Raw genomic sequence first — 25606 nt, forward strand, 5'->3', positions numbered from 1 at the left:
AAATAACCCCTCTACCGAGGCGACTTCGTGTTTGCCCCATCTTCTGGAAGGAACCCTCTTCCTCCCCGCCCTCCTTCCCAGTCCCCCTCGAACGAAACCGTCCTATACACGTTGTTACGTTTTGCCATGCATATGCTGACCCACGTGTGCACGTCCGTAACCCTGATTCCGATGAATTTGTCCGCGAGCACTGGTAGGTCAGTTCAGGGGTGTTATTCACCCTGCATCAACTGCCTCACCGTCTTCGGCCGTGTATGTGCAAAGTGAACGGGGTCAACCGACTTTCTAAGGTTAAACTATGCGTAACTGTCAATATTAATAGGAATATTGCGTTAGGTATGACATACGCGGAGTGGCGTAATTGGTAAAGGTCATGGTCCAGCTGTTGAGACACTGTGATTCAATCTAACACTCTTGGAACGCCTATGGACTATGATTTTTTGGAATTTTCATGATTAAACAGATGGAAATCTTACAAGATTCTGACTGGTGCTGGTTTAGATTTGATACCAAACTCTGCCCTCCACCGCAGAGGGCATCGATCCTTAAGTCGCATCCCTTCTATTGGTACCCGTGCTATTATTGCTATTATTGCTATTATTGTTATTTGGGTATTAAATTAAGCAAAGAAAGAAGGTTAAAATGTGCGATCGTTAAGAAAAAGTTAGACACCCAATTGAACATGACCTCTTTACGACTGCTTCCGCATCAATGGCGTAGACAGTAATGCTACCAGTAGCATAGATAAATAAGTAGGTAACTATTAAGTCCCTTGGAGTATCGTACTTGGTAAGGATAAAACAAGGCGGATGGAGTGGCATCAAACGGGGCTTTCCTGTTTCGTCGGGGCGCGATGGAAGAAGGAGCCGATATGGCGCGAAAGATCGCGAAGAAAGGGAAGTTATATACGGTACGGTTCGCTGTATCTTGGACCAACCATGGGACGATGATGACGGCAGGTCTGGCGGGTGGCAGGCCAATAAATCATTGCCTACAGTGTGGGAACCTCTGCCTATATGCTTCTCGATGCTTGTATGGGATATGCCATCGGTAAAACCTTTACTCACGTGAGCTGGTCGCAGGGTGACCGTACGTCCTACGTGCATATAACTCGATCTCTTTTTATCGTTTTCTTCAGGGTACTGTACACGTATTCTGTAGAGTAAAAGCGTTAATTCACCATATATATATACATTTAGCAGTTAATGCACATTGTCATGTGATTAACGTAAGTTCTATTGTAGAAAAATTACAAATTTCAGGTAAATATGATAAAAGATTATTAGTTGTAATTTATGAAATTTTTATTGGAGTAATTAGGATTTTTCTATGGGTGGACCAGGTCCATTAAGTATATTTAAAAATGCATATTATCGATATGACGTTTTTCACAGTCAGATTCTCTGAATGGATTATGAATCAATGCAGTCCGTTTTTGGACGGTAGGCACTTTCAAGTGCACGGTATACATTATACCGGTGCTTCCGATGAGAGATTATGATCGTGTCGGGAAAGTAACGATTACCGAAAAAGGCTGATCCCTTGTACCGATTCGTTCGGTTACTGATTACAAGGGATTGGTCGTTGCCCGTCACAACAATGTAATCAATGTGTTCAATATGTACAGCGTCGATCATGGCAGGCTTCCTTAAAGAAAAAAGAAAATTTTATTTTCTATATTAATCATAACGTTCCAATATATTTGAAGTTTTGTGGCAATATTATTTCTATTTTTTATTTTAAGCAATTCCTATAATACCTTATGTAAGAGTGTAACGTAATTCATAAAAAAACATAATGGATTTTAATAAGATCATGTTCGCAATAGGTCCGCTCGAAAAAGAAAAAGAATTATTCAAAGAAGCAAAACGATACAAGGGGGATAAAAGTAACCGGCATACTGCTTCCGTCAGGTAACTATCGTTTTTTGACCAATTGTTCTTTCGATCAATTTTTTTCCACTTTGATAAATTTCATGCAAAGGCATTTTGGTAGAACGTTTTACTTTGATGTAGATTGCTGTATTGTGTAATTTGTTGCAGTAGCATGAACATGCGGAATCTTATAGCCTGTACGCGTGTATCATGATTCTTATGTGTTTCTTGTATATAGGGTGTCTTATCTCAGCTGGTCATCAATTATTACGTCATTTCAAGAGGTCTGTGTGTTTTTCAGATGAATTTTATCATGGAATATATTTAATTTTCAATGTAATTTTTTACTTCCTTTCTATAAAAGGTTATCTCAAAATTATATTCTTTAAGAATTTACAGTGATTCTCTATTCAACAATTCTTCAATCCCACAAATTCCATAAATTCCATAAACTCTGGAAAATTTTACAACACTTCTTTTTGTAAGAAAAATCAATACGTGTAAGGAATAAATATACAATTCAATTTAAAAAGGTAAAGGTGGTTATGAAATCTCAAAAGAAGATACGATCTTAAGGTGACCTTAAGGTGGCTGTAAATACCTATAACAAAATAATGAGACAGATGATGGTCAAGTTAGATAAAACACCCTATATATGTTGACGTATATTGTTGCAAAACAGGTTAACACCGTGAAATCGGATATCCCATTGTTGAGAATGAAGCGATCCGGATCTTTAGTAGATATGGGTGAATTATTCACGCAACATTGTGAATTCAGGTGCTTTATCTCGGAACCTGTTAAAGCTGGCTCGTTTACCTGACACTGTATATCTGTACGAGTAAATAAATTGATGCTGCAATATCATCTTATCATTGTTGCAAAAACTTTACACAAACAAAATAACATATTATAAGTATTTCAAATTACATTATACATAATTTTCTTTGTAACAAATGTTTAAACAAAATAGAAAGAAAATTAATTATCGATGTTTTTTATTTTAATTGAAACAGCTGTACGATGAAAGATTCAAAATTTAATTATACAAAAATTACAGTTACCTTTGCAAGTCTTAAATTCCCCAAAGCATTGGTTCAATTCTTCAGCCACATGTTGAGTAAAAACTTGTCACAGTTTAATTCACGCCGGAAACGAAGTAAAGTATTTTTGCTTCTTGTAGCCAATCTCATAAACAAGTTGCACCTTAATTATATCGCATCCAATTAATCTTCTCTGAAATTTACACGAGGGCCTACAATGTTACAAACATGACTTCCCATTAATTGGCCGTGTAATCTCATTTCTAAGAATACATCTATTTTTTTTTTTTTCAACCACGTTAATTGCCGTTCACTTTTTTAATTCTTATTTTGTGAACAGGTCCAAGAGATATGTGGTAGATATTTCGTGTCGTTGTTTTCTTATTTTTCTATTTTGCTATAAAAATGAAAAAGTCAAATTAAAATTTTAAAATATTTGCATATCTCTACATTTTTCTACCGAAAATTTTTTTTATTTCCTATTAGCTTTTCTTTCCATTGAAATTTCTTTTTTTTTTATCACTTTACGATAGGTAGAGAAATGAGAGATGAACACTATACCTCAGACTGTGAGGTTAGCCGCAATTTATTGGAACAAATAACGTTAGGAGGGTAGGCGAAAAAGAGCTACACCACACTCTTAACTTTGACAAGACTCGGTTCACTTGGGTCGTTTCTGTTCCCAACGAGTCCACGATGGAGCCTCGAATGTCAGGTTCCGATGATCCCAGTTGAGTATCGAGTTTACAGGTAACTTTTCTTTTATCTCTCTCTCCTTCGCGAAGACCTACTCTCAGGTGTTCAGGGTGATAGTGACCCTGGCCGAGAGGACCCTGCCGACACCTTCCAAGTGTTACGCGGTCCAAGTGTTACCGTATAACCGTGCAAGAAAATCTCACCTGGCCACGTGAGGTCCCTTTCGGACTACTCAGATGTCACACTGGCAACCTGAGATCTTATTTGGAGCGTGCAGAGCAGCACACCTATACCTACACCTTTGATGGTGTACCGTAAAAAAGGAACCTAATAAATTTCTTCTCCTAAATTCATTTCGCTCGATTAGCACGTTTCCGTGAAACTTGAGGGCAGGTTACTTTCTTCCCTTTTTCCTTTTTTTCGGGGATCTGGAACCTGTTGCTCAATTGAATTGATATTATTAGGGAAATTTTATAGACCACACGACTGAGTGTACATATTGATGTATATGTACCTAAATAACTAAAAATTATTGATTTTTATGTAACATAATAGATTTGTATGCAACATAATTATTGTTATTTACCTAATTATTTTTGTTGTACCGTGTTATCGAACTTTAACTGCAGCTTTGATTAAATACAGAGTGGAACTGAAGTAGAAGAATGTCATACATTACTGAAACAATCCACAGATATCAGTATGAATTCATACGAATTATTTTGTAATTTTAAACTTTCCAAAAGTTCGTACCGGGAGGTACTTCTCAAAAAATTAAGCGGCATTTAATTAAAACTTTTCATTACAGTTTAACATACCTATCTCTCTTTTAATACTCTCTCATAAAGGTTCTGAAATATGTGTACATATTTTGTATTATTATATAACTGCTTTAGGGTCTTCAATTCCCGACAATATTGCATTCATGAAAATTATTAATTAAGGGGTACAATAGGATCTTCTTCCGTGATTTAATTAATATTATCAATAACATTTTTGTTGCCGAATTAAAGAAGCTAATTTTTTAAAATAAATAAAATCGTATATATAAAATATTAATTTCGCAAATGAAGATTAAAATTGAACGTTTATACGCAGGTGGTGGTCCGCTATAGAAGTATATGTATACATATGGGGCCTTCTCCCCTACATCGTTATTCTCGTCGGAACCGCCTAAGGGGAAAGATGGGAAGCCGGAACATCAGCATTTTCCCTGGGGAAGCCTGATTTGATCGCGAGTGTACACTAGTCGCCTATTGCTCTCACTATGTATGTATTTATAGGTCCTTTCAAAATAGTTTGAGAGCAGTGTTACAAAGAGCGTAGAAATTCGCGTGAATTCATGCGCGTACGATGTCACATTTCTCACTAAAAGCTGTATTTCATCTTCCAAGCCTTCCACTGTATTCTGAATCAACGAACAATTTTAATTACGCTCGTAAAATCATCAAAGAACTAAGCCCCGCATAGAATTTAGAAAATGCACCAATTGCTCAAACATTGCTCTTTATTAGTTTGACTGAGATTTAATAATTAATAATTAAATTATAAAAGAGTTGATGGATCATAACTTCTGATGATAATTCTTTTTTATGGCAAAAAGTAAAAATAGATGAAGAACGTTCTATAGGAAATCTGCAATGAGTTCAAGTGCCATCAAACAAGTATTATTTTAATAATACATTTATTCTAGTTGTATTGATTTTATGCAGAATATTCAGTACAAATTAATTCATTTAAATATTTATAAGACTATAATGATAGTTTATTAAAAATTTTAGCTATTATTTCTGAAAACGTTTCTAATACAAAATACCGTTTAATTGTTTATTTTAATTAAAATAAGTACCATTAATAGCAACGATCATTTTTAGTAACAAATAAATCTAAAATAAATCATTTATTCGTGCTCTAGATGTTCACGTTTAAAATAACCGATCTCAATGTAACGTCCAAGTGATTAATTACACGTGCCAATCTTAAGGCTGTTAGAGTGAGGTGTTAAAAGGATAATTACTGTGGAGATGACTATTGCTTTGACACGACGCCATAACGCGTCGTACAGAAGCGAAATGGCAATAAAAAGGAAGAGAAGTAAAATAGCGGAAGGCAATCGTAGCCTGAAACATTGCACCAGCCTAAAATTTTCAAATTTCTCTCTACGATTGTCACTAATGAGACTCGCAGTTGATGCGAAATCGAACTGATATAAGAAAAAAAAAAAATTCTTTTATAATTTACAGGCATTGTTTCAGTGCATCTCGTGGCCCCTCCCGGAATCCTGATGTTTCGGTCGAACCAACGTATTACTTATTTATTAGGACCGTGTCCGGGTGGTCCGCGACATGACGGAATCGATTACGCGAATTCGCGGAACTGGCCCTTGGAATTATGCTTCGGATACTCTGCCTTCTCCTTTGGTCCCATTCGTACCTCTGTTGCGCGTACAGCACCATCTTCTTCCCACAAGAACAGCCAACCGACCCACGTTAACGTTCGGCTTATTATGTAATCAGAATAACAATAATTGTTTCGGAACTTTCGACTACTCATCAATCCGGGTGACAGCCGGTTGCCGGCAGCTACGTGGATAAACGAGCCTTTGGATAGGGATCGGAGTGCGGTAGGTTTGACCAACTTCAAATTATCTCCGCTTTTGAGAGCTTTATCGACTACGTATCGGATTATTGGCTGATGATTTTCCTCGCGAGTTATGGCCTATCATAGGGCAAAGGAAGACACGACATGAACCCTGGGGATCATTATTATTGCCCCTCAGGCTTATCTTGGGGCAAATTTCGTGGCACCGTTTGGACAGGCTGTTATCTATACGTAATCATTAGGATTTCCGAATTTCGGAATTTTCGAAATTTAGAATTTCTGTCCTAAGATTTATGGACAATAGTGTAGATGGTCCTAGGTGATGAGGAAAGCTGAAGGTATGAAGAAACAACACCATGAACGTTGCAATTGTATGTACAGTTTTTATTGGGGTTAATATAGTAATTCTCATTATCAGGGCGGGTGAATACGATTGGGTCGTGTGTGTATGTCTGTGTATGTGTGTACGTATGTATCGTTTTCTTTTTAGTCCGAAGAGTGAACGTGGGATTTAGGTAGCTAGCCTCGTCCTAGCCTCGTGTGCGCATCACACCGTTTTCATCGCGCCTTTCACAATGACCGTTTCTTTTTTTTCTGTTCGTTTAAGTACATCATCTAATTTAATTTATCGTACGTAATCAATAAATCCGTAATAAATCGGTATAAACGTTGAATCGTGTGCGTGAGTGAACTAGTGGCGCCGATCCTGTCGTAGGACCGGCTAGGAAGTCTCTGTAGTAACCAGTGGTAAACGTATCACAAGTTATGCAGCATTTATTCAATGCATTGTCGGCACGAGAGTTTGAGAACCGAGGTCTATTTCGTACTCTTCAATTCATTTATTAATTAATATCAACGAACGACGAACAATCTCTGCTTCCTTTTAACACTTCGATGGCTCAAAATTCATAATGAAACTATCAAGAATGTGTAATTATATTAACCCTTTCATCATGGTTGCTTTTATTGGATGGTGTACTTGTATGTTTTGCTGTTAACTCTTCAGACTCTAATGAAGTTGGTATTACTAGGAAATATAATTTTATAACATTTAATAATTAGAAATTATATTAATTTTTTTTTTGAGAATTATCAATTTATGTGCAGAAGCATTTATTTAATATTATGTACAATCCTAAGCATGGCAAGACACAGCGTATGTATACCTAAAGGGTTAATAATCTCCCGATAAGGAATGTACATAAAGCTGCATAAAATATAAAACCATCAAAGTGTTAAATATAAATTAAAAAGAAAAAAATGAAAAGAAAATGTGCAAGTCTATTGCTGGTCGCAAGGCAACGGTCACAGCAACAGTACACAACCCCCTTCCGTTTCTATTTCTATCGTTTGGCGGATCAATACTAATTAAATTGTACTCGACTGATCGCATAATCCATCCTATTTATAAAGAGTCTCGTTGTGCGTGAAATGCGCTGCACGCATTCTGTATACATATATTTATATTTATACATATATATATATTGTTTGTGTATACATATAAAATATCTATATGTTCGGCACGAAAGAAAAGTCTTTCTGCTCGCCATTACCTTATGGTTTCTCGAAATACATCGGTTCTCAAACACTCGGAAGTTATTGTAGTTATAGAGTGGCGCATTGTCCATGATGTTTTTTGCAGTTCTACCTATAGTTATTAGGCCCACGCGACACCATGGCAATGCGCCTTAGGTAATTGTTATTGTATATCAAACTTTTATAAACTGTAATACAATGTAAACCTGTAAAAAATATACTGGGTGGCGGCGGCTCTGTATAATATAATAAGTAGTATTATAATCATTATGGTACAATTGTAATTCGTATAAATATATCGTTATATTATATTTCTGCAATGTGCGCTTTCGATCGTTTTATTGGGTGTATCGTACAAAACCGGAAGTAGAATTAACAACCGGTTATCGTTCTATTTCTTCTTTTCGTTGTACGGTAAATACGGCTAAGCACCGTTATGGAACCCTAACTCCATTATTCCGTATATCGCCACATTAGTTTCAAATTCGAAACTTGTCCCCTTGCTCTGGTATTATCGGTGAAATAAATTACTTTCTTTCTTAAACACTGCGTGAAACTAGTTCATAAAATTCTTGGTCTCCACGATTTTAATCCTGTCGCAATATATTTTATATTTAGTAGAAAATTAAAGGATGAGATAACTAAATAACGATGGATATAACTCTGTAGGATTAAATTCAGCGCAGCGTTTAAAAAAAAATTCTCTGTTTTGTTAAGATGGATATTAGTATTAGGTACAGTTCTGAGAATGGGAGATTTGCCTAGGAAATATTACATTGAAAAGGAGGAGGGGAACTACCAATAGCATGTAAATGTTTATGCAGGAAAATTTGAATTCATATTTTTGGAAATTTTAAAATTCGGATCTCAGAACTATGTAATTACAATTTTGAAATTTGTCAATTTAAAAAATGTTGAAATTACATTGATTTTTTTCTAAATTAATATCAGCAAACTTGTAATTTTAATGTGCTCTCCTTCACTAAATCACATTTTTTCCCTAGGTAGCTCCATGCTCTGTACTGTATCAGGAATAATAGTGTTAATAATATTACTAAAGATAATGAATTATATTCCTTCAACCAAGAGCATCGAAGTCGCAGCGTTTACCGTACCACGAATTGCAACAGCATTGAAATTCAGTTTATTTTTCTCTCGTGCGCTCGGGGCGAGGCTAGGGCGATTTAGGAACTACGTGACAGCACAACCGATGCAGTAACTATTTCATCTGTTTTTCCTGGTTTCATCTCTGTCGCTTTTATACAGTTCAATTTGACGGTTTCTATGTCACGACCATTGGAACCCGGTCAAAAAAAAAATGTGACCGATGGAAATGCTCCTCGTCCGTGTCGAGTGAAAAGCCGCGAAAAACTAGGTTCAAAAGAACTGAATAAATCTGTTTAACCGACAATGGGTATGACTACCGACCATCGGTAGCAGAACGCCATCTAATACCGGTAACTCGCACCCCCGATACACTTTTGCACCCGATACACGGAACTCGGAAACTTTCTCAAACTTCCCACATTACATATTGCACGACAAAGAAACCGCGTGTTTTATGTACTCATTCTCTCCTCACACTCGCTTACACTCTCTTCGTACATTCCTCTCTCATTCACGCAGTTTCTTACAATTTTGAAGGTTGTATCCGAAGAACAATGCTCGCGTGAAATATATATGTATATACATATATATTTGGTATGTATGTATATTACGTATAAATAATCGACTGCTCGCTCTTTTGGATCCTATGTACAAGTGTATTCAGCTTCCACGTAAATTAAAAATAATTATTTCTTCCGGGCGATATCGTATATGCTCGCGCTTTCAATTCTTTCTCTCTTACGCTCACTCTCAACAATAATACTTTTTCTCATTCTTGTTCGGTTTTTTCCCTTTTCCTGTACTTATTTTCATCCTCGCACTGTAGGAACTTAAGATGGTGACTTCGGTTACGGAGTCCCAGAAAATCAAAGTATGTATCTCTGTTCTATGTTTCTGCCATTGGATGTACATTTCGTAGCAATGAGGCTTCTTTTGAAGAATTCTGTGTGCTTGGGAAAAATTCAAAGAGAAAAATTATCTTCGACTCTGTGTGTTCACACGTTGTCACCTAAGGGGGTAGATCTACGCTTTGTGAAAGAAATTTTAGGTCCTGGCATAGACCGTATATTTACCACCCTATTCTGTAGCATTAGAAACCCATGATGGAGTTTGTATAATTGTTTGGGGTTTTGTCTGTTTACGTTGGAAAATCTGACTTTTTAATTCAAGGAAACCTCATTGCCTCAGACTATACATTTACTGTATACGTAGAAGTTATGTATAATCAGTGTTTAACAGTGTATACAATATAGCATGGTTAATTAACGATGTGTGTATTCGTTTAATTGTGGATGTAATGATAACGATTGACGACCATAATAAAAATGAGAATGATCAGGGTAATCATGATAACAATAGTAAGGGTGATAATTCCTACTTAAGGACTAAGGGGATAACGAGTAACGTTGTACGAAAGATTATCGCGATAAAAATTCATTAATTGAGTGAAATGGTTTTTGTGGAGTTGTAAGATAAAAGTATAAGGTATTTCTAGAAATTTGTTTCTTTTTCTATTATTCATTTTGAGTGGTTGTTGAAGTAAAATCAGAAATATGGAGCAATAGCTTGGAAAACTAAATACTTAGTTGATCCAATTAGGAATTAACTTATCCTTCCACATATACATAGAAAACACATTTGGCTATTGTTCTTATCGATGATAAGTCAATAATTTAAATACTGTTTTCATGTTTATAACTTGCAAAAGTTGCAAGACTTTCGCTGAATTTTGAATTCTAGCCTTCTGATGGCCGCCAATTTATTGAATATTTGATACTGACAATGCTTATTTTTATAAAAACTAAAAAAATAAATGAATGATTTCTCTTAAATAATTATAAGCAGTCAAGTTTTATCACTGTTTAGAGATGCTTCTTAAAACAACTCTTAAAATATCACAAATTCTACCCTCAAATTGACAATATTGATACTCTAAGCTCAAAGTGATACTAATCCTTTAATTTTTATTTCACAAAAATGACTTTGAATTTGATGATGATTTTTCTGCATAGTTCTCGAAACACCTTATCTTTTAACGCACCATTTCACTCGTCTTCTCAACACTTTGACCGCCGCCATGTAAACTTCACCACCAATCAGTCATCACCGACTCAAAAGTATATTCAATTGAAGATTATTCCCTAACAGGTTTCTGCCAAAGGCAATAGATCATAGATCTACCCCCTTAGACATATGAATTTTATAGTTTTAGAAAGTTACGGTGGACTTTGGAAAATTGAAGAAAAACTAGTCAGTCGTTGTGTGCCACCTTTAAATACTGGCGATGAAGCACGCGGTTTCGCGTTTTTGATTTAATGCCATTTTCACGCCAGTCAAAGTGTTGAAAACGTGCACATTATTTATTTAAAGAAAAGAAAAATTAACGATAGAGCTAATGATATGTCGCATTTGAAACGAGGCGACCATAAGTGGCGCGAGTCAATCGATCGCTTCCGATCAATTCATTAATTAATAATATTAGATAATAATTGTAACACAAAGAACGATAATAATAATAATCATACTACAGTAATAATAATAGCGACCCAAGTAAGAAATCAGTAACAACACGACAAATCACAAATGTCCGATTTTCTGTTTCTTCTACCACCATTCGAATACAACCTTTCGTATCCTCCCTCCCGCCGCCATTTCGTCCAACATCACTAACAACGAATTAATTATTACCGACCAACCCTTCAACGGTTACACGACCCCTTCAATAATTCAACTAACTTGTACTACGTGCAATCATATTCTTATGCGATTTGGTCCAAAAATAATGGAAATTCTATTGCAGAGATATAAAAAATGCGATGATTGATTGATTATTTAAATAACTGAAGTTGCCATAACTTGATGAAAATGAATTTTGAATTAAAAAAATTAATGAATGTATTAATTTTCATTCTACATTAATTTAAGTATTTCAAATCAAAATTTTTCTTAATGATCTCATTATTTTTGGACCAACCCACACAATATTTCTCGAGTAATAAAGTGACCAATCGACACGCACCTCTTCATTTCTTTCTACCTACAACCTATGTGGCAATGATAATTAATCTCAGTGTGCGTGTGTGATTATGCGAGTAGACGTGTGTATCCTTTCACACAAGCATATCTGAGTCTCACTCTTTCGCACGGCCAACCATACATCCGGTATCTTGTGAGCCGAACAAGTATCCCTAGGCTCGTATGACCCCGAGTGGATTGGTCGAGTGTGTTTTCGCGATCAGGGGTGTGGTTCCTAAAAATAATCGCTTACGAACAACGAAACAGGCGTAAGTTTTCTAACTAACGTACAGATCCACTTCGTATTTTTTGTTTTGTTTCTTTTTTACCCCGTTTTAACTGCAAAATAATACTGAAGTCTGCACATGGTGCCTATCACATTATGTCTATTACGTAGTCTCTTTCGCATCGGGCATACCAACCATTCGCACGTACACTTCTTTCTTTTCTTTTTTAGAGAAAAAAAGATTTTCTCACACACATTCATCTAGATTATCTCGCTCCTTCTTCTCGTCAACAGAGTGGATAAAAAATTGTTAAAACCATTCTCGATGCGATCGTACCGTAATGGTCAGTTTGTTTTTTATAAAACTTATTTTTGAATTAATGACGATGTATGAGAGAAGTTAGATCTACCCTCATGGATACAGGTAAATGCCCCCATAGTCATGTGCAAAGATCATCATTTTCCCTTGGAAATTCCATGTTCGACACTGTACAACGTAAGTTATCAAGGTATTCTAATCGCGTTAAAATCGGACACCATGAATTTAATGCAATTGATTAATTAATTAAAAAATAAAAATAAATTAAAAATAAAAATTTTTATAAAATTATTAAATGAACAAACACTCCCCAAAAAATTCAACTAGTTTGAAACAAGCTATTGTCAATTCTTAATAAAAAACAATAAATAATACAAATATACAGTACTGAACATGCGGTATGACCCATCGAAGTAGTTATAAACTCTTTTGAAACACCCTGTATATATAATATTTATATATATATATATATAATATTAATAATCAATAATATCAGTTTGTATTGTACAGGCTATTTTGGGGGCTGAAAGCCTGTGGTCTCTCTAATATTTACTTAAACCCCTTCTTCTTACCCATCCACTCTCCACTCATTCGTTACACTCTAATTATTTCTTTAAATAATAATATATTTTAATCTCGCTCTCGCTAATTGCAGCAAGGTTATGACATCAACCGGAATTGAACCGTTTCCATTAGTGTCGGTTTCCTCGCCACTCTGTGTATCTCGTTATTATAGATTTACGTTAATTTTTTTCATTTTTCATCATTTTTTTTTTTTTCTTTTTTGTTCATCATTTACCTTTACAAGTTTAATACGTTAGCTCGTAGATTTGTCTGTGGCTATCCCTGATGTGTTAGTTACCCTGCGCTTCCGTCTGTCGAAATATTGTTTGCGAAATTCTGGTCTACGATTAAAATTCATTTGTCTCTTCTTTTCAGCGAGATGACGCGCGGAGCTGGTCAAGATAATGCAGAAAAAGAAAATTAGAAAATGATCATGGGGGATGAATATCAAACACATTAGCGAAACTAGGACTTTCGGATGAGATGTGCCAGCTAAATTTTTTAGAATAGTGAGAAGGTCACCCCTCATTTTTCTGGTATTCAATCCCACCCTGTCCCCTAATTAGGCCAATGCTCGCCCCTATGGCCAGAAACGGCCGACTGTGAAAACGAGAAACACCAAACTATCCTGGCAAGCTCTGACCGTCATCTAGCATGTGGAACCCCCGATTTCCGAACGATGATAATTGGCGGGCATTTAAATCCGCGTCAGGGAGCAACGCAAACGTCTCGCTCGAAAGTGACGCATAAAAATGAATAAAGATCAGCTTGGAAGCTCGTTTCGACCCGTCACCGGGGACAGCAGCTGTGATTCTATTTGGTCAGTGTCAGATACGGCAACATCGTTAATAAACTGTGTAACAATATATATATATATATATGTCGCAAAAATATGTCGGCAAAAAGTGTAAAATAAACGAGCAACAACCATTCCTGCTGTCTCCGCACGGTATCAGAACATTTTAACTATTGTTCAAGTCTTACCTCGTGTAGCGGAAGCGTCACTTTCTCGACGAGGGATGTCTGCAGCGGCATTTTCAAGCAACGGAGCAATTTTCTCCATCCGTTAAACTGTACTATTTGGTATGATCGCTCTTTTGTAGCAGGAACTATTTATAGTGATGAATATAACGAGTAGTCTGGGCCGCGGGCGCAGCTTCATCTTGCAGCTGGACCATGGAGGCGACGTCAATATTTTAGCTGACGGACAAAAAGGAGTAGACAGCGTGCGGCTTAAGCGTTGTACCCTTTCGTAAAGTCAGTCTTGCGAGAAGAGAACGAATCGGGGGGGGGGGGGGGGGGGTTTAGGTTAGATGTGTTCTGTTCAGTGTATTCTTCGAGCACCTAGGGTTCTCTTCTAGTCCGACCCGTTTTGCTGGAGCAGCGCGGGTGCCGACTGGGGCGGCTGCGGCTGTAGAGACTCGTGATGATGATGATGATGGTCGACGGGTGAGGGCGAACGACTGCTCCGGCCGGTGGACAGATCGCCGCTGCCCGCGGCACCACCGCCGGGGTTCGCAGGCGACTCGTAAGCCTTCTGTTCGCTGGGGGGTAGCAAATGCACCATACTAACCGGCACCGGGAACGCGGCGGCCGCGAAGTCAGGGAAGAAACCCTGGGGCAAATTGCCGGCCAGCAACGAGTGGTGAGGGAATCCTCCGTCGTCGCCTGGGTGGGGAGGCAAGCCGGTCAGGGGATGGGTCATTTGCGTGGGCGGCTGGACAGCCTTTACGTTGTTGTTCAACGAGTTCATCACCACCTCCCCGGTGGTGGCGCCCGTGCAGTCCCTCCTCAATTGCTCCAACTTCAGACTCTTCCCGTACTTCCCTCGCACGTACATGAGGAGGCTATTATATGGGATGCCGAAAATCCTGCTCGCCTGCGACGTGGTCATCTTCTTGTTCCAGACGTGCTGCAGCGCCTCAGTGAGCTCCGCGTTTGTCCACGATCTAGGAGGTCCTCCTCTAGGTGCACTGTGCTGGCCTTTGGGCCTTCCAACCGGTAGACCCCTGCTACCATGATCCCCCCACCTGCGGGGCGAGTCTCCGTCGCCCCTGTGCTTTTTCGGCTTTTTCCCCGGATGGTGACCACCGAGACCCGCCGCGCCGAACAGACCGTGCAGGGTTTCAGGTTTAAAGCTGTCGTGCAAGTCCGCCAAGAGGGATCCTCTGTCCAGGGCACCCGCATGGGGAAACAGTCCGCCACCCAAAGATGCCACGCCATCCAGTGGGAACATTGCTGTGACAGAGGTGCGTCGCGGCCCTAACGGAGACTCCTGTTGCTGTTGTTGTTGTTGCTGCTGTTGCTGGTAGGGATGCGTTCTGTTGGGCCCGTGGGGGCTGCCTTCTCGCGGATGGTGGCCCTGAGGTGGGGGAGGCAGTTGGTTCTGCGGGTGGTTTGGTAACCACTGAGCCGCTAACTGGCCCAAGCTCGTCAGGTACTCGCTGTGATGATGCGGCGGCGTCAGCGACAATGCTGACATGGCCGGAAGGCCGGTCGCAGCAGCCGCCGCCGCCGCCGCCGCCGCCGCTGCTGCTGCAGACGGGATGTCCTGGAGAGACCCGTCAGGGTGCAGCAGACTTGTGCCCGTCAGCGGAGACGCCCTTGGACTGCTCGCCGTTTCGCTGCTCTCCGCTTTCACTTGATGTTGTTCGGCTCCACTCGGTGACAGGGACCTCTTCATAGAGAGATTCTCCGCCATATCCTCTTGAGGCTGCTGTTGTTGATGGTGTTGCTGTTGTTGTTGTTGTTGTTGTTGCTGTTGACCACTGCTCAGATTCAATCCATTGGCGGGTGGACTCAGGCTCGGGGGTGCGTGGGGTCGACTCAGGTCCTGCGGTACCAGTTCCCCGGATCTCCTTCGGGGTCGGGCCTGTTTTCGCCGTGGCAGCAGCGGTGAACCGCAGCTCTCTCGCAGCTCGCGCATCCCGAAGTGCAAATGACCCATGTGCGGTAGCCTGTCGCGATGGTCCCTCGCTGGGTGGAATATGGCGGTAGTCGTCACCGATGACGGCTCCCGCGTTGGCGGCGCCGTGCTCTCCGACGCGTTGTCATCCTCCTCTGGGCTGCCCTGTCGGGCACCTTCCGGTGTCGACGGTTCTCCCAATAGTAGGTCCGCCGTCGGGGTGTCCGGCGGGGACGCCGGCCTTGGCTCCGACGACGCTAATCCACGCACTTGCAAACTCTCTGCTGCTCTCATCAGTCCTGGGAGCTCCTCGCGACCCACTCTCACCTCGCCGCGGTACATGAAGTCAATTAACGCCGCCACCTCGTGGCCCGGGAAGTCCTTCAGCACGATCACCGGATGTTTGCACGGGTGCTCCGCAAATATCCTCTCGAAAAATGGACTGCAACAGAAACGTTTAAGGTAAGGAGAATTCATGATATAATTATTTATCGACAAATCACACGAAATGAATTTTTTTAATTATTCTAGTTGCTTTGCTTTAGGTGCTATTGCGAGAAATAAAATAGCGGAGTTATCGTGAAAGTATGCGTTTTAAAGCATCGTTTTCTGTTATCCTTCTATTTAGGTTCTTTTTATTTCTTATAAGACAATTACGTCTGATTTACTCGGCCATTTTCTAACACGCAAACCGTGTTTAAAACGAGAAGCAAGTATGCATAATTTTTATGGTGTATGGAAAAAGGAAGTTGAATACTATACATGCGAAAACTGTATTCATGGAGTGTATTAAACTGATCAAAATAGTAGATGGCGATTTATTTTTGTGTTTTGGTAAAACTATCTGCTAGTTCTATTCCCTTTTAGGTCTATAATTTATTAATATTATTATTTATCATTGTAATATTTTTTATATAAAGGAAGCATAAGAACAAAATCTGCATATAATAATTTTCTTTTCAGAACCATAATTTTGTTCTGTATTTTACACAGTGTAAAGTAATGGAAGTAGAATTGATAAGAAATACTGATCGTAGTGAATGTTCCTTGTTAAATCAAAGTACCCGATATATCTTCTACATTCTCGATCATGTTTCAAGAAAAAGTAGGTAAAAAGCTTCAACCGCATGTCGACAGATTGTCCCCATAATAGAGAGACGATGGTAAACACGGACGTTAAAGAACAAAACACCTTGATCGTCTGATATATCCACAATAGGTTGTGATAATGGAGAATATATAGGTCGAATGAAAAAATCAGTAATAGGTATAAATTTCATCAATGAGTTATTTATAAATTATAATTACTATGAAAAATATTAATAATTGTTAATCGTTAGATAACTATCTCAGTGGACATCAGAATAAGGTGACCCACTGGTAGATCGTATTACCAAATATTTCAGTGAATTTTAAGCTTCAATTTGACGTGCCATAAGTGATATTTCAAGATACTTTTATGTCACGAAATCTCAGTAGAAAAATAGTTAACAATTTCAGTAGAAAAAGAACGATATAATACCTGCAAGCACTAAGAACGACCTTGTGCGCTCTGAGGCTGGTTTCGGCGCAGACCAGGGTCACGTCGACGAGTATCTCTGCGTGTAACAGCGCCTCGAATGCCTGCAGTATGTGAGTCTGATGATTGTTCCATCGTAGGGAATAGTGCGACTGCAAAGCCATCCCATCAGGACTGTCCGCGGCGCTCGACATTTTTTCACCGCCGCACGTGCCGTTAGCGGAGCCACCTTGATGCTCCGCCTGTTTCTCCTTCGTACCACGAGCTCCTCCTCTCGTTTCTTTCTTCCATGCACGCACCCACCTGGACACCCACGTATCCTGAACGATCTCGACCCTTCGACACTATCTTGAACGACACTCTTCTCCTAGAAACATCCAAAACAATCAATCACCATCGAAAAAAGAGAGATTTCTTCAGGGAGAATTAGGACGAAGGTGTTCAAGGTCAATTACGGGGTGCTTCTCTGTTGTAGATGTGTACATCTACTGTTGAAATTAGTCCAGAATAATTCATGGGAGCTTAGTATAATAATATTATACGTATATCAAGAAGAGGTACTTTTTGTAGAAGGGGAAAATATTTTGGATTTGGATTCTACTGTATCAATGGTTCACAACCCTATGCTATAAGATTGTTGAATATTAACTCTTGAACAACGGAGCCTAGATCACTCGTGACCGAAATTTAAAAAACATATACAAAGATATTAATTTCTTCCCTATAATGTCATTTTCTCCAAAAAGAAACAGGATCAGCATCATTTTTTCTAGGAAAGTCCGTTTTGTTCGTAAGTGTACATACAGGTGGTCATTTTTAAGTAGTCAGAGTGTTAAATCACGTTGACCGTCGCAGTAGATTCAGCCGTGTCTGATACGGCAGTTGATCGTTGTTTCTACTGCGGCACACGGTGATCAGACATGCTTGATTCTACTGAGGTGGCCAACGTTTCTTAATCCCTTATATCCGACGCATTACTTGGCCCATAGAAATTTCGTTGCAAATAAATTATTATAATACTTAGAATATTGGGTTCTGGTTTCCCTAATTATATTCTCAGAATAGATACGTGACTTTTGTTGGAACACTTTTAACACGCTCAATTTTACATTGTTCCTGCATAAAATTATATGAAACTCCTTTGTTTAAAAATTATACATTTATACGTTTTGTAAGTTTGGGTCACGATTGACCCACAATCGTCCACATTCAGTAAATCCTGCATTCATGATAGAAATTGTCAGTTGATTTTGAACGACACTATACAAACAAATTTCACACGTGTCTCTAATTATAAGAACATATACCAACACTTTCTTCGATCATATATAAAATTCTTTCAAATTTCATCGTGTAACCTTGATGATGTTTACGAAATCCAGTCAACGTTTATCGAAATAAAGTATCATCAACTGAGTGATCAAATCATTATGAATACTATTAAATTATTAATCACTTGCAAGCATAATGACACAACTCAGAAATCATCAATTTTGAGGTAGTTGAGAAAATAAGCTGTTAGTATATTGCAAAAGATGTACAAGGATATTAACCTAAAGTTAAATATATAAATTTTAATATATATTTTCTCTCCATGGTCCACAGTTCAAAGGTTAATAGGTATTTGTTCTTAAAATCATTATTCAGTATTATCAATTAAACATATACTTGATAACCAAATTTAATATTATTGAACATAATTTAATATTCGTAATTTGATCACGCATTGTGTGTGCGTATCTTTCATTGATTCGTCAATAAAACTCGTCAAATCCAAGGACTGTCTCGTTAAATAGAGGATAGAAGGAAAATTAATCTACCATCCATGGGACGAAGCGTCAAAGTTTCGAAAACAGAAGTTGACGAGGGAAAGCACCGGAAATGCTCGAATAATAGCTACATTCCTTCTACGGGGATTTTTAACCCTTTCATGTTCAATTGGCTATCTATTGATACTTTAATATTCAAAATTTTCATTTTAAAAACATTAAGGGATTTGGAGGGAAATTGGTATTTAAATATCATTTAAGGTTTTGCCATTATTGATAAATGTGTACCGATAAAAAATTAAGAAAATCGTGACATATCACAGGATTTTATTTTGAAAGTATAGAAAAATACAAGGAATTGAAATTTGGAGTATTTTGTGAAATATTTTACGATATTAAAAATAGATATTGAGGTATGGTGCAAAAATGAAAAATTTGAAAAATTTTGGAACAATTGTGATATAGCATTGGATTTTCATTTAAAAATTTCAAAATCTAAAAACGTAGTTTTAGTACAATTTTGCAATATTTTTACAGAAACACATAAAATATAGTAGTGAATATCTAGGTACCATGCAAAAATCAGTTTTTGCTATTATTCATATACGTGTATTACCATCGGATAGAAGATCATGGAGAGAGCCCTAATTTTAATTTTGCATTTCACATTATTTACATTTCATAAATTTTATACTATTCTTTTAAAATTATTCTCACAGGGGTTCAAGTGTTAATACAAATTTGCAAAGAATTAAAAAAATGGCGAAACGTCACAGTAATTTTATTTTGATACCGTAGAAATCTAAAATTTCATAATAACATAATAAAATATAGCAGTGACTACTGAATATCATTCAAGAATTAATTTGTACCATTGATTATATGTCTATACTGATATATAATTTGATGAAGATGGAAAGTTCGCGATATGTCATTGAAACTTTATTGTCAAACTCGCACGCGTTCAAAAAAAAACCTGAGTAGGTAGGTACCTACAAATTTACACTGTACTCATTTGATTTATACTTTGAATGACTATAACTCCAAATAAGGTACACTCATTTTTAATTACGATATAATGATATTAAGAGTATGCAAACGTTATTATCGCTCATATGCAAATAACAAGAAATATTTTAATAATAGTTTTGGACATTTCCTGTTGCATTATAATAATAAATAAAATTACATAGGACATATCTTCTATATTTTTAACTTGTACGATACATATTTATTACTGTATATTTTTATTGCTTAATTAAAACAAAATAATTATAAAGTTGACAAGAAACACAAATTTAAAAATAAATATCACACGTGTTGCTTGAATTCCATATTTCTATAACCGTTTTAAAATAACCCTACAATCATCGTACAAACATAAACACTTTCATGAAGTTTTGTCATCTAGTGTCCCCCGTTAGTTTGCCACTAAAATTCCTCTATTACAAAATCAAGATCAATCCTTAAAAAGTTCGTCTCTGACGTTTGATGATTCATAACGACACTCAAGAATGATTTTTCAAAACCTTTACTTCTCAAGATCAAAAGCAAAAGAGAATTGAAATTGACTGAAATTCACAGTGAATGGACAAGTCTACGATCTGTTACCTCGCGTCCTGACTTTCCCAAAAGACACACCGTATCGCCCGTTGTGTACTGTCCGCAGCGACTTCCGTCAACAAGTATCACCTAATGCGTAGCATACACAGCCTATTTCCACAGGGCGACACAAACATGACACTGTATCGTCCATTACCACCATAAAACCGAGTAACGTAGATCTACTCCCTTACGACTTCGAAAAACCGTACAGGTCTGAAGGAAATTGACCTTCCCTAAGGGGGAGGCTAAAAATCGGGCATGGATCGGTTGGCGGGAAAACTAAACACAGCCGGTGGACCGCGTGGATGTCAGAGAGAGGAGAGAGAGAGAGAGAGAAAAAGCGCGGGTTAGAGTGTGGCGCCCCTAAACGATCAGCTGATTCGTCACTTGATCACACACTATCTCAAACACTAAACCAAACACGTAAGAAACCACCCGCGGGTGTCCCTTCCTTGATAGGATCACTTTTTGAATTCAAATTTCCCGCGCAATTATAATTCACTATGGTGTACCACTATCGAGGGATGGATGGTAAAAATCAGAACACTGGGAAGAGGAAACTAACCGTATCGTGTGAGTTGCGTGTGCGGCACAGCGGCGTCGGCGACGGCCGGTGAGTGAATGCGCCGTGACGTTAGGCGCCCCTCCTAAGATCCCCGCCCCTCCTGCTCCTTAAAACCCTCTCCCGACTGTGTTCCGTGTCTCTCTTTTCCCGCACGATACACACGGCTCCAACTCCCCTCCCCTCCCCGTCGCACTGGCCACCTACCCCTTCCTACCCACCGATCTGCTTGCTTTCTCCTCTTCGTCACCTTACCACCCCGCAGGCAAACCTTGCCACCACCCCTGCCCCACTGTGTCCTGCCGCTCCAACCAACATTCGCAGACCGCCAACTACCCCTTTCCTTCCTTTCCACGGACAGAAATCTACGGAGACGCGTTCCTTCTTGTTGCCCTAACCTCGCGTTTCCTGACGACACTGCTGTCGTACTTCGGGACGTAGGATGCTCAAGACTTATGCTTTTCATGGAATAGTGCTAAAGACTGATGGATTATGGTACGGATGATTTTTTCATGATTTCAGGAATGAAAAGTGGAGATATAGGCGATCATGGTTATTTGACTCTTTGACACTGGGTGTACATAAGACCAAGTGTATCCACTGCGGGGAAGGGGGGATCTTTGTAGGTGGGCTTATAGTACTTATGGTACTTATGGGCATACTATAGTTCACACTATAAAAGAGTGATTTTCATGTGTTTCATACGCGTACCAACACCCCTGAATTTTGTTAAATTTCAAGCATTGGAATAAATAAATACAAAAATGCCCGATAGCAAACAGTTATCTTAAGTAAAGAATGCTATGATTGAAACCATTCGCACCTAAGGGTGCATAGTTGGGGGGTCAGAAAAGTGCCGTCGCAGATTTCGTCCCAAAGTGAAAATCGTATCGGGAAAACGTCGTCACGTACGAACTTAAATTGATTAGGGTAATTTCTAATAAAGTGATTTTCATTAACATCTGCTTATTAAAATAGAGTGTAGGGTAAATGCTTCCAAAAGCACCGTTTATTGGATAATTATAAACTGTTCACATATTTATGATGATCAACGGGTAGATCTACGGGTAGTAGTAGGTGTTATAAAGATGATAAAGATGATGAGAAATGAAGAGAGCCGACGGAGGTGGTATGATGAAGAGTGAATTCCAAGTTCAGGACCTTTCGAAGGATGTTGGATGGCAATGGGGTACCATAGGTAGGTAGGAACTGTAAATAGTTTCCCCTCCTTTACAACGTATACAAGCGTTCCTTAAGTTGGTGTGGGTTTATATAGTACCACCAAATACTCTTACGACCCCTTGTCGACTTCGCGACCCGATAAACTGCCAGTTTCACCCTTGAAAACCCTTACACTCCTTTTTCGAAGAACGGATTTATATCGTCGCACCGGTTTGATAGAAGAAGTGATACAAGTAACAATAAGAAAAGTAAATTTTTTAAAGAAATTATTGCTGATTCAATTATACAAAACTCATTTGAGATTTTAAGAGGCCATGGTTACCATACTGTTGCAACAGGCAATAATACTCTTCTTTTTTTAAATAAAAAAAGATGCAAAAATTTATATTTAAAATTCTTTAAAATTACTGAAAGTTAAGCAAATTATAGAAACTTCAAACAATCAAATATTGAAATAATTTTACAATAATCTCTGGATTTTAATTAAAAATTATTGAAGCATAAATATCAATAAAGAGTCAAAAATATTTGTAAGTATCGTTCACCTATACACGAAACACCGTCTTTCCCGTATACGCATGAATCTACAAGAATCATCAACGTCCTCAAACAGCACGAATGAAAAATATACCATATATCAACACACGAATCCCAAACATGTATGTCCACAACGAAAACATGAAACCTACCCTTAACTCCACTCAGCAGCAGCAATCTCAATATCTGTCGAAACTGTTCACAAGAGCAATCCTTAACAATCAGCACGATGCTTCGTCCTGGTACACGTGTAACTGCACCTCCGATCAACCATCCCTCCACCCAAATCATCCCCAACCATATCCATAATCACTATGAAAAAAAAAAAAGAAGAAAAAGAAGAAAAGTGTCTTCAGTTCACACAGCTGTTGCACGTATCACACGTCACAAGTCAGTCCTGTATCTTCAATGCTGTACCATGATCGATGGTACGTTTTTATCACAGATGGTTAAACGCGTGGTGGCACGCGTGGAATTCCGCAGGTGGTGGACACGTCGCGTCTACTATCGGTGTGGGTGCACCGTAACGAACAGGTGTGTGCGCATGTAGGTAGACTGGTGCTCCTTTTCTTGGTGTACGGTCGAGTGGCGACGGGCGGCCTGGCTCTTAGAGCAGTCGCGTTGTGACTGCCTCTTCGGACTTGCCACTGAAAGTGGAGAACGAGGCGAACAGTCCCACCTCCTTGTGCCACCTCCAACCGGGTGGGTACCAGCCCATCGGACCCTCCTCTTCTCCTCTCTTTTATTCTATTCAACCGCTTTTCCTACGCGCCCAACTGACACCGGTCTGCCACCGACACGTTTCTTACACGATCCATGTAAGCTACGAAACAGCCAGCCGTTCGCTGTGTGCCGTTATGCCGATGCGGTGCCCACTGACCACGCGATACCGCGTGAGCGGACGCTCAGCGTTGATAATTTATTGCACGATATCGTGAGAGGATTATAGCATCATACTACAATTGTCATGATTATATTATCATATTATTGGAATATGATATTGTCATGGTTATGGTAGTTCACCTCTGAACAGCAGAGCCTGGGTTAATCGTGATACAAAACATGTACAAGAATATTAACTTAAAGTTAAATGTATCACTTTCAAAGGAACAGTGTAAAATTTAGATAACGAAAATAATATGAAATACAAAATTCTCTCCATGGTCCGCCGTCCGAGGGTTGGCAATATCAAAGCAGAGTGTAAGGTGAATGCTTTCAAAAGTATCATAAATAGCAATTCTTATTAACCCACCCTGTATATCATTAGAAACTTGTATTTTTATTATCCTTCAAAAACCCGTTAAGAATCGTAGTCGTTCATTTATGGTCCTTTCTCTATTTACCATCCTCGGTGGCGATTAGACCCAGCAAGGTTCTTCCTTCTACCTGAGGGTCCTGCGCTACGTCCTAAGACCTATGCCCTAAATATCGTTACCTTCCGAAGAAAGTACACCTGCTCGACAACCTGTACCTTTAGTGACCGTCACACAGGACTATATAGTCCTTGAAGGATTTGTAATCGAGGCTTCAAGGATTTTCAAGAAATCCGTACTCTTGTCACGGGGCTGCTTCCTCTACGCGACATAATACGACGATTCTTTTATGGATGTGTAGTTATGGTCTTAGGTCTTAGGGCGAAGAAAGTCGGGAGCCTCTTTTGTTTGGGGTCGTTTGGGGTGCGCTGTTGGAGGACCAGGGGTCGATATTGTCTACACTTGGGTATTTGCTGGCTGATTGAATTTTCGGCGTTTAAACTGTTGTCTATATTTAGAGATCTATTATTGATAGATTAAATTAGTTTTTCAGTATTAGACTAATTCAATTTTCTTTATTTATATTGAACTGTAAGCGTTGAGAATGGAATTTGATATTGATTAATTTAATTAATTAATCGATTAAATCAATATTAATTCAATAAATGAAGGAACATTTAAAAATGAAAATTCATGTAAATGCAGAATTAAATTAAAATGGGAGCACTCTCCATGATCCGCCGTTCAAGGGGCAAATAGTTTTGAAAGTTTTATACACAAAATTATAGATATAGGAAGATTGGTAATAAAATGATTCTAAATTGTGAATTATAACTTAAAATATCTACCTTAAAAGTTGACAAGTCATCTAGATTATTAAAAAGTACGTATCAAATTAGTATCAATTTGATAACATAAATAATTTATATTTGTTCAACAAGTGATTTATCGAGGAATGGATTAAGTTTTCAGTTAAATTAAAATAGAAATCTTTTAAAAAATTAGGCTAATTAAATAAAGTACAAAATGAATGAAGGTTTAAACAGAAGAATAAAACAGCTTAAACCAAAATTAAGCTTCTAATTGACAAATTAAATAATTGAAACATGTATTGTAAATGTAAAAATGTTAGATTCTAGATTGTGCTATTGGCACAAAATTTTTTTTTCCTATACTAAATACGATTTAATAAATAATTCATGATTATATATTAGAATGTTCCATGACAGAATATCTCTAGTGACCCATAATAATTTTTACAATTATAGAAAATTCGTCAAATAAATGATGACT

The 25606-nt window shown here is 38.3% G+C and overlaps 1 protein-coding gene across 2 annotated transcripts; it reads right to left on the reverse strand.

The window, feature by feature from the left end:
• Window positions 1-14289: 14289 nt before the first annotated feature.
• On the reverse strand, window positions 14290-23680 carry lov (BTB/POZ domain-containing jim lovell protein). 2 transcript variants are annotated; one of them, XM_034332933.2, is made up of 3 exons: window positions 23213-23680; window positions 17409-17772; window positions 14290-16328 (listed from the first exon to the last, which is right to left on the reverse strand). In XM_034332933.2, exons 2-3 carry the CDS (start codon window positions 17597-17599, stop codon window positions 14339-14341), a joined length of 2181 nt encoding a protein of 726 aa, XP_034188824.2. In that variant the 5' UTR covers window positions 17600-17772; window positions 23213-23680; the 3' UTR covers window positions 14290-14338. The 2 variants fall into 2 exon arrangements, with proteins under 2 accessions (XP_034188824.2, XP_034188823.2); XM_034332932.2 differs by lacking the exon at window positions 23213-23680 and adding an exon at window positions 21345-21429.
• Window positions 23681-25606: the final 1926 nt, after the last annotated feature.

The sequence above is a fragment of the Osmia lignaria genome, chromosome 15, assembly GCF_051020975.1.
Source record: "Osmia lignaria lignaria isolate PbOS001 chromosome 15, iyOsmLign1, whole genome shotgun sequence".
Classification (NCBI taxonomy): domain Eukaryota; kingdom Metazoa; phylum Arthropoda; class Insecta; order Hymenoptera; family Megachilidae; genus Osmia; species Osmia lignaria.